At 42.7% G+C, this 17,338-nt stretch overlaps 1 protein-coding gene and 1 long non-coding RNA gene across 2 annotated transcripts in view; one reads left to right on the top strand and one right to left on the bottom strand.

Moving 5' to 3' along the window:
• The window catches only part of LOC139759029 (uncharacterized), a 92,348-nt gene extending 86,828 nt beyond the window's left edge, over positions 1-5,520 (bottom strand). The window contains exon 1 of the mRNA XM_071680932.1: positions 5,309-5,520. Within this exon, the coding sequence (XP_071537033.1) occupies positions 5,309-5,381 (73 nt within the window). The 5' untranslated portion in view covers positions 5,382-5,520. The remainder of the gene's footprint in view (positions 1-5,308) is intronic.
• A 6,375-nt stretch (positions 5,521-11,895) lies between these two features.
• On the top strand, positions 11,896-14,190 carry LOC139759295 (uncharacterized). The gene is made up of 2 exons (XR_011715031.1): positions 11,896-12,861; positions 13,789-14,190. It is a non-coding gene; the product is annotated as an uncharacterized lncRNA (long non-coding RNA).
• The last annotated feature ends 3,148 nt before the right edge of the window (positions 14,191-17,338 follow it).

Below are 17,338 nucleotides of genomic sequence, written 5' to 3'. Positions count from 1 at the left end.
TGTCAGAGCTCAACCAACCAAAAGTTGGAGCCATACACACTTAGCCATAGCATCTTTATATATATATATATATATATATATATATATATATATATATATATATATATATATATATATATATACATATATATATATATATATATATATATATATATATATATATATATATATATATATATATATATATATAAACGTGTGTGTGTGTGTGTGTGTGCCTAATGAGCTAAAACATCAATTTTCCAGATACATTCATCAATACACTCAGTAGCAACGAATGGAAAGCGAACGTTAGATACGTCTGGCGCGGGCTGGGCCGGATGTTGTCCCTGCGGGTAGCGCAACTTGGCAACTGCCGCCTCCCTGCCTCCCGCCCACGGTTGATTATGAAAACGGCCGGTACGTTCATCCCTGTTTAGGAAGATCATTTAGTAGAGAGTCTGTTGTGGTAGGCTTGATTACGATCCCAGCTGTGACATACAAGCCCCCAGCCTGGCTCTACGAACATTAGGCCGTTTTGTGTGGATAACGACAACACATTAACTCCTCCAGAAGTTGAAGTTGTCAACACAGTTGATGGTTTTCTGTCTGGCTCTGTGTCACCCACCAGCCCAGGTGATCCCTGGCCTGGCCTGGCCTGGCCCGGCCATCACCATCTAGCCACATGGCCGAATTTCAAGCCATTTGGTCATCGCCTTTCAGCCTAGTGGTCACCTTCGAGTAAGCTGGTCTCCTTACAACCATATGATTACCGTCCAGCCAAGAGGGGTTTCCCCTGTCCTTGGCTGTCGTCCCTTTAGCCAGTTAACGCCACTTTAACTAGGTAGTCGCCTCATAGGTCGGTTATTAGCCCTTAACTAGGTGCGACATCCCCCAGGGCAGATGGTCATCCATGTCGTCAATTGGTCTCTCTGTAAGCAACAAGTCATCCCCCCACCTGGCAGATGGCTGTTCACTTGCCAGGTAGTCACACTCCTAACAGGTGGTCGTGTGATTCGTCCGGTCAGTCACCTAAAGTTACTGTCCTGCCTCTACCCACACTGCCACAGGCCAGCTTATCTGTTCCTCCAATTAGCTTGTTTACCTCTTGCCAGTTGGTCCTTCTCTAGCTAGCCAGTGACTCATAGACCAACTTGGTGGTCTTCCTCCAGCTAGTTGGTTCCCATCTAGCCTCATCATCTAGTTTGATTCAGGCGAATAACTGGCCCCCATCCGGCGAGCTGAGTTATCTCCAATTGGTTCATCTTTCATCTAGCTGATCCCTCTTCAACTAGATCCCACTCAGGTCTAGTGGTCCACTCAAACAACTCGGTACCACTCCAGGTATTTGTACCGGCCCCCGTCGCCATACAGTCTCCTTAGAGATGGTCAGTTCTCCTTGGGCTAGTTGACCGTCCAATGCCTAGTTCATCCCTCCTCCCCTCTTTAGATAGAGTGTCTGCCCCAGTTACTTGGCCTCCCTCCTGCTAACTTGGACTCTTCATCTAACTGGTCCCCTTCCAGGCTGCTCGTCGGTCTCCTACCCTTCGTAACTGGCTCCCTACAACGAGTTAGTTTCCCTCCATCTCCTCGGTCTGCTTTGAGCCTGTTGGTCACCCTGCAGCCAGCTGGCCACTCTTTAGCTAGTTGACCCAGCTCTCCCGGCAGGTCGAACCCCCAATTCAGCTTATCTGGCCTTCTGTCACGTTAGCCCCCCTCAGCTAGCTAACCCCTCTCTAGCTACTTCGTCCCTTCCACGTAAATGGTTCACCTTAGCTTGATGATTCCCTTCCAGGCAGTTAACGCCCCTTCGGCTGGTTGGCCTCCTTGCAGCTAGCTGGTACGTACCCCACCTCTACATAAGTGATCCCTTAGACGGTGCCCCCCCCCCCTTTGGCTAACTGGTCTCCCAATCAGGTTACCCATTCTAGATAGGTCCCACATACCAGTCACCCTCCTGTAAGTTAGGCCTCTGTGTATAGCTGGTTACCCTCTTACTAGCTGGTTATCCTCCTATTAGCTGGTTACCCTCTTACTAGCTGGTTACCCTCCTATTAGCTGGTTACCCTCTTACTAGCTGGTTACCCTCCTATTAGCTGGTTACCCTCTTACTAGCTGGTTACCCTCCTATTAGCTGGTTACCCTCTTACTAGCTGGTTACCCTCCTATTAGCTGGTTACCCTCTTACTAGCTGGTTACCCTCCTATTAGCCGGTTACCCTCTTACTAGCTGGTTACCCTCCTATTAGCTGGTTACCCTCTTACTAGTTGGTTACCCTCCTATTAGCTGGTCACCCTCTTACTAGCTGGTTACCCTCCTATTAGCTGGTTACCCTCTTATTAGCTGGTTACCCTCTTACTAGCTGATTACCCTCTTACTAGCTGGTTACCCTCTTACTAGCTGGTAACCCTCCTATTAGCTGGTTACCCTGTTACTAGTTGGTTACCCTCCTATTAGCTGGTCACCCTCTTACTAGCTGGTCACCCTCTTACTAGCTGGTTACCCTCCTATTAGCTGGTTACCCTCTTACTAGCTGGTTATCCTCCTATTAGCTGGTCACCCTCTAACTAGCTGGTTACCTTCTATTAGCTGGTCACCCTCTTACTAGCTGGTCACGCTCTTACTAGCTGGTTACCCTCCTATAAGCTGTTCATCCTCTTACTAGCTGGTCACCCTCTTACTAGCTGGTTACCCTCCTATCAGCTGGTTACCCTCTTACTAGCTGGTTACCCTCCTATTAGCTGATCACCCTCTAACTAGCTGGTTACCTTCTATTAGCTGGTTACCCTCTTACTAGCTGGTTACCTTCTATTAGCTGACTCCCTCCCTACAAGTTGGCCCCTTCCAGCTAGTTGACTCCCTCCCTACAGGTTGGCCCCTTCCAGCTAGCTGACTCCCTCCCTACAGGCTGGCCCCTTCCAGCTAGTTGACTCCCTCCCTACAAGTTGGCCCCTTCCAGTTAGTTGACTCCCTCCCTACAGGTTGGCCCCTTCCATCTAGTTGTCCATCCTCTTGCAAATTGGTCAACCACCTGTCAGATGACCCTCGTCCTGTCAAGAGTTTTCCACTCACCTCGACTCATCAGTCAAGCGATTCCCTTTCATTCAAAAGGTCTGCCCCTGTGCCACAGTCCAGCCACAACCCTCTCCATCCACCGCCACAACGCAGCCTTCTAGGTCTATGAGAAGTCGCCTTCCCCGTCTAGGTGACGCTTCACCGTCTGACACACACACACACACACACACACACACACACACACACGCACATAGCCTTTTTTTTCCCACCAGCAACACATTACAGATTTGCTCTCGGCGATCCATATCAGGTATCTGTAGGTACAAGGCTACGCAAGATGATGGGCCGATCCTCACGTATGAGATTTAATGCTCATCCATCACACCGCGAGAGAAATCCATGCTAATTACAGAGCCGAAGCTGATCCGTTAAAAAGGTTTGGATGCTATGAACGTAAGGACGTTATGGGACTGATTGATCAGCTATGCTTGAAGCTGCCTTCAGAAACAATTTAAAGTGATGAATACAGTGAAGCCATGCGTCAACCATTTTACCATTTCAAATCTTTTCATCTTATTTCATGAACGGTGAAGTTGTATGGTCTACTCAGGTCTTCCCTTGTTCAAAATAATCACAACAGTGTTGGAGGAACGTAATGAGAGCTATAGACACTGACATACTTATGTGCTATGTAAATGATCACAACAGTTTTAGAAGAACGTAAATGAATTTCAGTATCGATACGTTGCAAAAGTTTTTCACATCGGCCATAAAAATGTAAAAGGTGAACTACAGCAAGAATCCTGTTGAGCTAAAACACATAACTGAAGAAAAGGTTTAACTTTAATAATCTCTGATGACCCAACGGTATGTAAGCAATGCAAAGAAGCAGTGAACGAAGAGGCAAACAAATTTCAACATTACGCGAGCATGGCACTTGAATTCGTCTCAGAAACTAATCCTCACTTTTCATTTCACTGGCGGGTTTCTAACTTAGACACTGTATCCATTTTCGTTCGCTTTACAAGGGAGGAAAAAAAAGACATAATGCAGCGGCGAGCTAGCAAGATGATTCCAGGTAAAGAAGATATATATATATATATATAGATAAATCCTAAGACTTATCTGTATCGGAAAAGACGATATAGATTTAATACGAGTATTGAGAATCGTCTGAGGCTTCGACAATCTACATCCAAGCAGCTACTGAGGGTTTAAATCTCAAGAGATTTTACTCGTACTAACTTATACGACAATAGGAGGAAGCCACTATGCCCACATCAGGACCCATCCACATAGGTACCGACGAATCCCAATCGACCAGAATGAGTCAATCTACCTGCACCATTAAGGGTGGTCACGCGTTAATCCATGCTGACGCTTAAACCCGCACTTTCCACACTGGCCAAACCTAGGTCTCACAGACTGAAACTTACACACTCAAGTCATGGACACAGGAAGAAAAAATGCCACTAAACGTACATAATCAAGCGTTTACACGTGAACGTATGACTTCGTCTATACACACACACACACACACACACACACACACGTTATCAACTAACGTGTACTTGCCACTCACACCACACACCCGCAAGCCCTTATGATGCATAACCTATTCACTAAGTTACCCATCTAACCTGATTTATGATCCACTTCTCATTCACTCACGCACTCACACTGATACATACTCTCTCTCTCTCTCTCTCTCTCTCTCTCTCTCTCTCTCTCTCTCTCTCTCTCTCTCTCTCTCTCTCTCTCTCTCCCATCTACCGCAGATTCCCCGAGACGCCTGGATTAACCGAAAGGAATGAAGCAGCAGCAGCAGCATTTCCCACCCACTCGCCATGGGCAAGGCCTGTGCCGTCAGTCGTCACCTGCGCCTCCCAACCGCCTCACACACACTCACAGGCGTCGTTACCTGTGGGTCCCAGCCACGCACAGCAGTGCCCCGGTCCACCACACACTTAACGACACTTAACGACTTGTTACGGACAAGAACTACCGCCACAAATGTCATTACCCACCCCTCCCCTCCCTCCTCCCCTATAAGTGCTCCCTGTATACGAGTATCTAAACATACACATGGATGACAGTCACACTCGACCGGTTCAAACTAATAAAAGAGACACACACACACGAAAACCTCTGTCTACGGCTACTACACACACGTCTTTTTTTTTAGGACCATTTCGGAGGAGAACCATTCCTCCTCCTCCGACACGCCCTAAACACCTGAACGACGCGACTATCACCTGCAGTAGTTCCCTTCCCTCCCTCCCTCCCTTGCCTCCCGGAACGTCAAAGTCTCTCTTACCTTTGTCGAAGGTCACGGCGGCAGCGGCGGCAGCGACCAGCGCGAGCAGCAGGACGCCTGAGGTCGCCCTCATGATGGCGAGGTCACACCGGAGGTGGGGCGCACGGCGGGGGAAAACAGGGAGCGTCACGGAGTAAAGGGTCGTCACGGGGTGCGACAGACGTCCACTCTGCGCGAGCGCCGGGGGTACAGTGAGCCAGGGAGGGTGTGTGTGTGTGTGGCAGTGCCCTGCTGGTCCGCCCCCTCCTCGTGCCCACAAACACACGCACACACACACACACACACACACACACACACACACACACGCACGTTTAAACTGCCTTCCATACAATGAAGATGAACTACATAAGCGAAGAACCCTTGTAACTCAGCGTGAATGGCTAATACAGGAATGTGTCACTGCCCTTGAGTGTACATCATGCTGGGAGGAGAATTCCTGGTTAGTGGCAATGTACAGTAAAGGGCATTGGAGGCAACACCTTTTTATATTTCCCTTTCTCACTCTCTCTCTTTCTCAAGGAATGGATGTTTCTACCGTTTCTCTTTTTTTTATATATATATATATATATATATATATGAAATTCAATCCTGCCTTAGCATTTCTTAAAGCCTATTTGACTAAGAGCTCATAACTGAGACATGAGAGTACATGCGTATGTCTTTATTTCTCTGTGGGTTAAAATCGTAAAACGTAACTGTTACTCACACATAAATAACTGATCACCTTTTTATCATTTTTACTTCTTTTTAATGTCAGGTTTGGCTGAGGATTTTCCTGAAGCCACAGCTGTGAGCTAATAACCTCATCTTGTTCTGTGTAAACATGTGTTACAGCAGGGTGAGGCGAGAGAGAACCTCGCGCCAAAGACACGCCCGAAGGAAAAAGAAAGTGTCAAGGCGAGGACGTTGCTGCACCTCGTGCCCCAGGAGCCCCTGTGGCTCCATCAAGCTCACCGCAGTAAGAGGGCAAGGCGAAGGACTTCTAGGACTCTACCTCTGTACATGGTATAGTCAGCCAGGGATTCGTCTCCAATGCACCAGACTTCTGCGGGACATAACGACCTCCTAACTTGGCTCCAGATGAGTCGCTCTGCATTACTGTGCTACACCTTCTCGAACAGACGAAAGACGAAGGTGGAAACAGGTTATTTGAGAGAGATCGTGCATATTCCAGATGAAAGCGAAAACCATCTGTCGAAAAGTATACCTTATTGACTATGCCACTGAGGATATATCACGCGCGTCTCAGAGTAGCCAATATCCTCGCTGTGAACACTTGCTCAGCTCGCATCTGGCTCTTCACCTGGTCATTAAACTCAAGCGCTTGTCACCACCAGAGGATCTACGCGAAGTTTTCCTTGTACTCATATCATCGACTCTGTGTCCCGGATCTCACGCCGAGCTGCCTGGTGAGCATTATCATCATTTTCTTAGCTGTACATGTATCTTACGATGGATTTACCTCAGAGCCTTTGCTTTTAATTTGCATGCTTTTAAGTCATTTCTAACTTTAAGGGATTCTATTCCCCGATCAGAGACAAAACTTTAAGGTACGTAAGCGTAAGTCTTAAAGGGTATATGGTCATGAAAACGATAGAAGTAGAGTTCTTATAAGAGAGGAACCAATACATTGCACTGAGGGATACACCTTGACTGTGTTCGCTGGCTCACGCCGTCAGACTTCGCGGAGGTTGCTTAAGTAAACAGACCACCGACATGCCTCGTGAGACTCGAACTGACATGTTCAAATATAAGCAAGAAAAAAAGAAAAAGAAGTGACGCATCTCAAGTGTATAAGAGAAGCCAGGACACTTCGTGCACAACGCACGGACCAATGACCATCTTTGTGGTGAGTGAGCAAAGGGCAGACGCAGAGACCCTGTAAAATGCAAAAACACCACTACCCACACGTCACTCCGAGCATGGACGTGGACGCTGCTGCTACTCATGTATGGAGAACCGACAAGGAGTTTGCCTCAGCCGCCATACCACGACAAGAACTCATACCTTACGTGCACTGAGTCTTGGTTGATGTTACCACTTGTCAACTGGGGGCATCCTGGAGAAAAAGAAGACCTCCGAAGACTTAAGAAGTGGGTCTTTTAATAGCGTCAACAAATCATTTTCGGCTATGTGAGCGTTGCGTTTCCCGCGCGCGCGCGCACCTGTGTGTGTGTGTGTGTGTGTGTGTGTGTGTGTGTGAGTGTGTGTGTGTGTGCTCTTAAGCGCATATCGCATGAATGAATCCCAGAAGTGACATGAACAAGGACTGTGCTCATGAAAGACAATCATAATTCCCGAGGGTTCCACGATTTCTTACCAATGCGAAGAAAATGTGGACTAGTTGAGTAGTGTACAAGTTGTGCAGTGTACAAGTTCTGTAGTGTACAAGTTGTGGAGGGGGACAAGTTGTGTAGTGTACATGTTGTTTACAGGTTGTAAATCTCACCGTTGTATATGTTGTTTACATGTTGTAATCTCACCGTTGCATATGTTGTTTACAGGTTGTAAATCTCACCGTTGCATGTGCTGTCTCCAGGTTGTAAATCTCACCGTTGCATATGCTATTAATAGGTTGTAAATCTCACCGTTGCATATGCTGTTTACAAGTTGTAAATCTCACCGTTGCATATGCTGTCTGCAAGTTGTAAATCTCACCGTAGCATATGTTGTTTACAGGTTGTATATCTCACCGTTGCATATGCTATTAACAGGTTGTAAATCTCACCGTTGCATATGTTGTTTACAGGTTGTAAATCTCACCGTTGCATATGCTATTAACAGGTTGTAAATCTCACCGTTGCATATGCTGTTTACAGGTTGTAAATCTCACCGTTGCATATGCTGTTTACAGGTTGTAAATCTCACCGTTGCATATGCTATTAACAGGTTGTAAATCTCACCGTTGCATATGTTGTTTACAAGTTGTAAATCTCACCGTTGCATATGCTGTTTACAAGTTGTAAATCTCACCGTAGCATATGTTGTTTACAGGTTGTAAATCTCACCGTTGCATATGCTATTAACAGGTTATAAATCTCACCGTTGCATATGCTGTTTACTGGTTGTAAATCTCACCGGTGCATATGCTGTTTACTGGTTGTAAATCTCACCGGTGCATATGCTGTTTACAGGTTGTAAATCTCACCGTTGCATATGCTGTTTACAGGTTGTAAATCTCACCATTGCATATGCTGTCCACAGGTTGTAAATCTCACCGTTGCATATGTTGTTTATATGTAAATCTCTCCGCTGCAACGGACGTCCACGAGCTGTGGTAGGATATACCCATAATTTTCCAGGGCGTCTCGCCAAGGTGAAGAATTTCCACAAGTTCTTGTACGCTTTACAATATTGTGAAGGACGTGTTCCAGTTTCCAGGGCTTCTAAGACCGTCTAAGATGTCACAAGCCCTGGTAGGGTTTTACAGTATTGTGAAGGATGTGTTCCAGTTTCCAGGGCTTCTAAGACCGTCTAAGATGTCCACAAGCCCTGGTAGGGTTTTACAGTATTGTGAAGGACGTGTTCCAGTTTCCAGGGCTTCTAAGACCGTCTAAGATGTCCACAAGCCCTGGTAGGGTTTTACAGTATTGTGAAGGATGTGTTCCAGTTTCCAGGGCTTCTAAGACCGTCTAAGATGTCCACAAGCCCTGGTAGGGTTTTACAGTATTGTGAAGGACGTGTTCCAGTTTCCAGGGCTTCTAAGACCGTCTAAGATGTCCACAAGCCCTGGTAGGGCTTTAAAATATTGTGAAGGATGTGTTCCAGTTTCCAGGGCTTCTAAGACCGTCTAAGATGTCTACAAGCCCTGGTAGGGCTTTACAATATTGTGAAGGATGTGTTCCAGTTTCCAGGACTTTTAACTATTTTCGATAACCTCAAATTTTTGTTGCGCTTCTCAGTATTGTGAAGAATGTGTTCCAGTTTCCAGGCCTTTCAACCGTGTTAGATATCCTCAAGGTCTTCTTGTGCTTCTCAGTATTGTGAAGAGTGTTCCAGTTTCCAGGCCTTTCATCCGTGTTAGATAACCTCAAGTTTTTGTTGTGCTTCTCGGTATTGTAAAGAATGTGTTCCAGCTTCCAGGCCTTTCAACCGTGTTATATATCCTCAAGGCCTTCTTGTGCTTCTCAGTATTGTGAAGGATGTGCTGCATTATGCAGGGCTTCTAACCAATTTAGATGTTTACAATTTCCATTAGTTACTGTAGTTGTCCACAAGATACCATCGTCTCTCAATACTGCAATTGTTCATCGGTTCATAGGCTTCCTATAGCTGTAGAGGATGACGATAGGTATCAGGGCTTCTTAATGCCGTAAGTATATGTCCATAAGTCTTAAGGTTTCCAATCACCACAAGATGTTTTACACAATTCAATACTTCTCCCCACCTGCAGATGTCGCCATTTTGAAAGTTCTCTTTGTGTACAGTGAACCTCTATCCCTGTAGATCTCCACAAGTCTTAATGGTTATAGTCACTGTTGGAGGGATATCTACAGGTTTTCCAGTGTCTCTCACGGCTGTGAGGCATTAGCCACCAGTCCGAACACTTGAGCCCAGCCTATCCACTTTCCAAGTTGGAGGGCGAATGTTTAAATCCAAGGTCTTGACACTCCAAATTTCACATCCGCAGGTTGCATTTGTTTCTCTCTCTCTCTCTCTCTCTCTCTCTCTCTCTCTCTCTCTCTCTCTCTCTCTCTCTCTCTCTCTCTCTCTCTATTTATATGGGAATGAATAAAGGCAGACAGTATGAATTATGTACATGTGTATATATGTATATGTCTGTGTGTGTATATATATGTATACGTTGAGATGTATAGGTATGTATATTTGCGTGTGTGGACGTGTATGTATATACATGTGTATGTGGGTGGGTTGGGCCATTCTTTCGTCTGTTTCCTTGCGCTAAAAACCTTAGAGGGAAAATCCTCACTTGGACCCCCTCTCTGTTCCTTCTTTTGGAATAGTAAAAACTGTAGTGGAGGAATTCCAGCCCCCCAACCCCCCCCCCCCCTTCCCTGCCCTTTTAGTCGCCTCCTACGACACGCAGGGAATACGTGGGAAGTATTCTTTCTACCCATCCCCAGGGATATATATATATATATATATATATATATATATATATATATATATATATATATATATATATATATATATACACACACACACTCCTACGAGCGAGTCACCGTTTCACAAAGTATATCATACTGAGAACAAAATGTTGATATTATTGATGACAAATCCGGAGTAACAGCTAGGATCTGTGTAAACCCCACTATAGGTGTTCTCCCTCAGTTGAACTACTAAGTTCATTTAGCTAAAACTGGTCAACGGGGAAGCGTCTTCATGAGAGAAGCTTTCGATCTGGTCCCTGATGCCTACAAGGTCAGCACTTCTACAGAATCCACTACAACCTGATATAAGAGCGTGGTTGTTACATGAAGGGATCACTACAACCTGATATAAGAGCGTGGTTGTTACATGAAGGAGTCACTACAACCTGATATGAGAGCGTGGTTGTTGCATGAAGGGGTCACTACAACCTGATATGAGAGCGTGGTTGTTGCATGAAGGGATCACTACAACATGATATGCATGAGGGGGTCACTACGACCTGAGATAAGAGCGTGGTTGTTGCATGAAGGGGGTCACTACAACCTGATATGAGAGCGTGGTTGTTACTTAATGATATGCACGATGAACTGGAATGAAATTTGTTATTCATAATGAACCACAGAAGCTTCGAGGAATGTGATTGAAATATTTACAACAAGACTTGGACGCCCAGCAAAGCACCTTCTTGTAAAGGTGGCAATCGACATATTATATGCTAAGCTTTACCAAAGTCGAGGGTTCTGTGCTATGTGACAGTCATGTAAAGATTTGAAGAAAAAAAAAGGTTATGAAGAAGGAAGCAACCCCGTGGATGCGGCTCTACATAACTGGATGAAAGACCGACATTGGTACATAAAATTAGTCACAACGACGAGGTGTCACAGGAAACTCAGTTATCACAAAGACCGAACACTGAGCACAACTTAAACCTTGGTTCTCTCTATCATTTTTCTTACAAAATAGAATGCTTTAAACTTTGTACATGACGTATTTTACGGGGTGATTAACATTCTTGGGCAAACATTTTTCTTTAAGAACATTAAGTCCTAGAAAGAAGCTTTGAAATAAATATCTGTAGTGTGTGTAACGTAACTTCTAGAGTATGTTAAGTCTACCTCGAAATGTTGTTGAACAATGGAAAAAGTTGCACAGTAGGAAAACAATCGAACCTAAAGTAAGAAAGACTCTAGGGTGATTTTGATGTTGAAAGGCTTATTTCCAGAACTTTGCAGCTTTCAATGTCTAAAACATAAAACATCTGGTCTCACAGTCATACGGTAATAGGAACTTCACTTATTATGACATGAGACAACAACACAGTGCGTTACACTATTATACAAGAACCTACTACACACACACACACACACACACCCTAGACACCCATAGTTTGACGCACGGCAACACGGGCATGATCGCTTCTTGTTTCACCCAACCATTCACTAATCATCTGCCCTACTGTGGATCTTAGATGTTACGGTAATGATTTACTGATTTATTGTAGAGGCAACCCCTGATCCTTTTTGTACGATACATGCAGCTGGTGTGCGTCAAAAGCCATCCAGGTGCGAGATATTCCATATTTAAGGCATCTGTAAACATATAACATTAAGTATCAAGTACAGCTTACGAAATGCTGCAGCTACTGAGGTCTCCAGTCACAACCAAACAGCCGACCCCTCGTACACGGGAGAACACTAACACAAACGCCTCCGCAAGTTGCCCGTTTTTCTAATACTGCAACCTGCTGGCCTTTCCGAAATAGAAGCCCACTTCTACCACGCTATAACTAGAGGAAATCAAAGCCCCTCTTTTCAACTCATAATGAGAGGCTTTTGTCATAATAAGTGCACTGGGATTTGTGGACTGAAGTGATCCGTAGATATGAGGAACTGGTCCGGCCACAGAAAACGGTGGCCGCCGAAAATAAACTAATGTGGTAACAAAATTTCCTGGGTGCTAGCATAAATTCCTGTGTCATTCATGGGGAATTATTCAATATCTTTATGTAAATCAGAGCTGAACCAAAGTCTGTGGGCCGTGGCTGTGGATACGAGGCTCTGGTTTCGGTAAATTGTACATGACAGCTACAGAGTAGCTGTGAGCGACTGAAGCCATTGCTTCATCTGTTCCTGGCGCTACCTCGCTAACGCGTAAAACAACGAACATGTATGAAAAAAGAATGTCCTTTAACGAAGAACTTGTGAGGTACAAGACATCACTACTCACTTCACGGTGGTTTCCATTGGGTCAAAGGTTTTCGAGTAAATACACACTGTGGGACGAAGGTTGATGACTCACGTTCTACTGAATGTTTGATAAGCCCAAAACTAACGGAGGTTGTAATAATTTACTGTCCTGAACAGGTGATGGCAGCAGGACAAGCGATCCAATCAGAGAGACACGCCAAAGGCGTCAGACTGGGTGACCATCGAAACTTTGAGGTATGTCTCAGCTCTAATCCGTTTGTTTCCGTACCATCCTGTTTTCCACATATCTCATGTATATGTAAATATTCCAAAATCCGAAACACTTCTGGTTCCAGGCATTTCGGATAAGGGATACTCAACCTGTAGTATATCTTCAATTTCTATTTCAATATGTTGGAGAACGTTCTCCTCTCTTAACAGTGAAACTGGATTAGGGACACGAGTTGTCTTCTGTAGTAAATACAGATAAAAAAAAAAATTACCATAGTTATTTGAACGAGTTGTCTTCTGTAGTAAATAGATAAAAAAAATTACCATTGTTATCTTGAACCAAGTCATAGTTTTCAGTAACTAATGATCCAGTTCATTGGGTAATGACTTGCTTCTAACATAACCATAAAACTTTTGGGTGTCCGTTGCTATTTTCGGCAATTACCGCTTCATGTTGAGGTTTGCTTACATGATTTTGTTCTCTTGTTGGTCAATAGTCTGCAGTATATGTACCTGACACATATGTTCCTTCTACTGCTCTCAGAGTTTCACTGAAGCATTTCCACGCTAAGTACATGTTGTTTTCCTTAACATCATCCCAGATTTGCTTGTCAAAAACAGTGCAAAGATTTACAAAACTTGCAGGTGTAAAAGCTGGTGTTTTTTCGTGACTCATGTTGGTGAACAAGTGTTAAAAAAAGTGACCTCAAAAGTTATTTGTCAGTAACCACCTCTACCAAACTTTTCTCCACCTTCAGCGTCATTAACTGTATCTTTGTAACTAGAATTAAATCTACTTATTCGATTTGGGTGACTAAAGTCCGCTCCCAAAGCTAGTGGACAGGGAATTCACACACCTGGATATTCGCATGCTAAAATCTCCGATGATCGAATCATTCTCATTATAGACTTCTGGAAACCATTTAAATTTAAATCTCTCCTCTATTTCAGGTGTCTGTGCAGAGGGCCTTTAAATTACATCTACAATTAAAAAGCTTCCTTTACTTTCTACAAAAATGGAGTCTATGTTATTAATGGTTACCACATTTTTCATCACAACATCAAATACAAGCTCTAACAAAGAAAAGACATCACTAGCTTTATTGACTGCATTACTAATTAATAAAGAGTACCTCGGAATTGCGTATTCAGCAAAGAAACCTTTATTTTTTATATCAAACCAATCAATATTCAGAAATACCAACAAGTTCATAATTTCCTTTTAATGCAGTTGTCTCTAACTCTGGAATTTTGCTGTGTACACTGCGTCCATTAACATATATATTTTGATGTGAGATCAGTTTAGTATGAAGCTACTACAGAGAACCACAAATAAAAGATTATGAAATACAATTTACCGTATTATTCACAGCGAGTATTTCGCCTCAGATGTTAGGCTGGCTTTCCCTTGATGTATAGCATGCAAGTCTCTCTACTTTTTATTCCCGGTGACGATTTGTCATAAATTCACACATTCATATAAACGGAAATTAGTCATTCAAACACTCCTTACAATAGGGTCTGCAGGTGTATTCAGGCTGTACAAAAATGAAAACTTTAGCATATTTTGATAAGATGGGTCTTTCCTAAAACCTTTGATTTAATGCAAAAAATGGCAAGAGAAGCTGCACATTGAATTTTAGTGGTATTTGTGCGACTGATGACAGCTGGCAGAGGCCAGCTTCAAACTTTCTTATTGCAGCTTTTATGTTAATTTGTATATGTGAATCCTGTTTTCATGTACTTTCCTTGCTTAAAAATCATTCTGAAATGAAATTACTATCATGATTATAAAATGTCTCAGGAAGAAATGGATTATGCAGAATAGGTTGGCATCCCACATCCAGCATTCTTTTTCCTGAGTTGGCCAAGTCATGCTAAATCCAGCATTCTTTTTCCTGAGTTGTCCAAGTCATGCTAAATCCAGCATTCTATTTCCATGTCACCGTCCTAGACCAAGGTTTGGCATCTGAAGGACTTGATAAATAATGCTGGGCATCAGCAGTAGAACCTTTAGACTACCCCATTGCCAAACCCCAAATAAAATCTGTTACGCCATATATCATTAGGTACGTAAACTGAGTTTACTTCAATACAATGATCAAAATATCCAATTAGCCGATAATTATATACATCTAAGCATGATTGTACTTGCCATGCCTCCATTCATATCTTTGCAGTCATGCAGTTATATGCTATGAAAAACTATAATAAGCTCATAGGTAAGATACAGTAAGATATTTTTCACAAACATTGCCTCCTCACCCAGGAATATCTTCGAAAAATAAGACTGCACAAGGTTCAATTCCTGTACTATTTTTCCATCTATCTATGGAAAAGGATTGGAACTGTTATGTTTAATAAATCAACAGTTTCATATCTACCCATACAGTATGGATGTGATGAATATACTTGTAACATTTAATCCTAAATAATGGTAAATATAGTAAAAACAATAATGCGTCAACCGTTATATGAGGCAACTTTTCGTTTATATGTAGACCTTACTTCTGCCAGATGTCCAAATGATTAACCAAGCTGGAGCATCCCCAGTACTAGTCCAAGAGTACTGGCATCTGCTCTCCTTCCTCGATCTTAACTCAGTCTAAGGTTAATTCAATTACTGTTGAAAGACAGCTCCTTCATCCACAGACATTTCGAACAGCCAGGAAGAAGGATCAAGAGGATTCTAAACAGGCTTAAGATTTACAAGAAACAGTGATGACTTAATGTGGGATTCACCATGACCAACTGGTTAACCAAAAACATAAAATGCTTCTCTTTCTTTGAAGACAAGAGAGTGTATATACTCAGGGTATCCAGCTTCACAGGATTGATGAATATAAAAATACCTATAAATATCCTTTACTCTTAAAAAATTGATAACTCTAACATTTCTGCTTTAAAAGCTAGTGCCATGATAAAGTGATTATTCAAAATTATATTCCATATCAACATGATGTTCATATATTGACTTATGATTGTCCTTACCCATCTAGATTAAGTAACCTTAAGGACAGGTGCTGCTATCTAATCTTGTGAGTTATTTGGTTAAAAAGTGGGAGGGGGAAATCTTTGTTCACATAGTTTGTATTGAATCAAGTACAGTATTGCCTGTCAGTCCTTTGGAGCTTCACATATAAAATGTAACCCAAATGAAAGTCTAGACACCATTTGAAAAGCTAATGTACTTTATGCATATTTGTCAGGCTCAGAAGTTACCTCTTTTAAATTATGTATGGTAATAAGAAGTCAGTACCTGCACCTGTACATATGACTGTTTCAAGTCTCTTGTTACATGTTTATATCTTTCACTTATGCAAAAATAAATCACATAAACTGATTCATTTTTCTCATGATCTAACTGTATTTCGTCATTTTAGAAATAATGCATGTGCCAGGGACCAAAATTTGAGCGACATATTGAAAAGTATGACACACCTTATTATTGAAGAAATACGTACTTTGTAATAAGAAACCAGTCATATTTTCAATAACTACACTTCATTTTCACACAGTTGTTGTGCAGTCAAATACAGCATAACATGAAAAGGTATTCTATTTTCCCTTTTAAACATAATGAAATTGCAATAAAAATACTTTACAAATTTACCCAGTATTAGGCCACAAGAGAGCATGATTAGATCTTTCATAACTACATAGCAATCTGAAATAGGATCTCTACTTAAAGTACCTCCAACTTTTCCCTCAATTTCCTTTAAGCATTTTTCCTAATCAAAATTCATTTCAAAATCACCTTGTTTTTTACGGTTCACAGTCATCAAACAAAGTGATTGTTCTGTTCTTCAAAACAAAAGAAAGGCAACTTTTGAAGGACAAAAAACTGTCTCCCTGGGGTGGTGTCTCTAAACTTTCAAAGGTATCTCTAAGATCATGAGGATTACACACCGGTGAGGCAAATGCCTGTAACCCTTGCTAAACCACCCATTCAGTGGATGCAGCACAGGGCTTGGATTGGGTCCATCCTTCTAACAATCAATAATTTTCCCTCAGAGATGAGGTTATCGTCCCCCATTGGTTGTGCCACTTGTCTAATAGTTTTCAGAACAAGTGATTACCACCAGTTAAGAGATAAAATGAAAGAGGGGAAGTTAGGTCAGGAAACAGAAACCCTAAATTTTCTTGGCAGCTTGTAAAAATCTTTGGGGCTAAGCACAATTGAAAGACTATCAATTCAATTGCTATATTTGTTTCCCATCTGAAAACAAAAAGTATTATTCCGGTGTGAAATGAAATGTGGCAGTAAGCACCCCTTGGATCCAAGCTAACTAAAAATTTGTTTAGCTGTAAAGATAATGGGCTTTCTCCTCAAAAGTTATCCTGAATCTTGCCTTTTGATGCAGATATTTATGGACAGGTCCAGAATAATTCTGCTTTGAGTCCTTTATTATGGCTAGGGTGAGGGTATTGATAAGTACTGTTCCTCTTGCAAGTTCTGTTACAAGTTGTTTAACATTTCCTGCAAATTTCTCTGTGAAAG

This window comes from Panulirus ornatus, chromosome 32 (genome assembly GCF_036320965.1).
Source record: "Panulirus ornatus isolate Po-2019 chromosome 32, ASM3632096v1, whole genome shotgun sequence".
In the NCBI taxonomy this organism is placed as follows: Eukaryota; Metazoa; Arthropoda; class Malacostraca; order Decapoda; family Palinuridae; genus Panulirus; species Panulirus ornatus.
The sequence above is the reverse complement of the archived record's forward strand: the minus strand, read 5'-3'. Positions and strand labels throughout refer to the sequence as shown.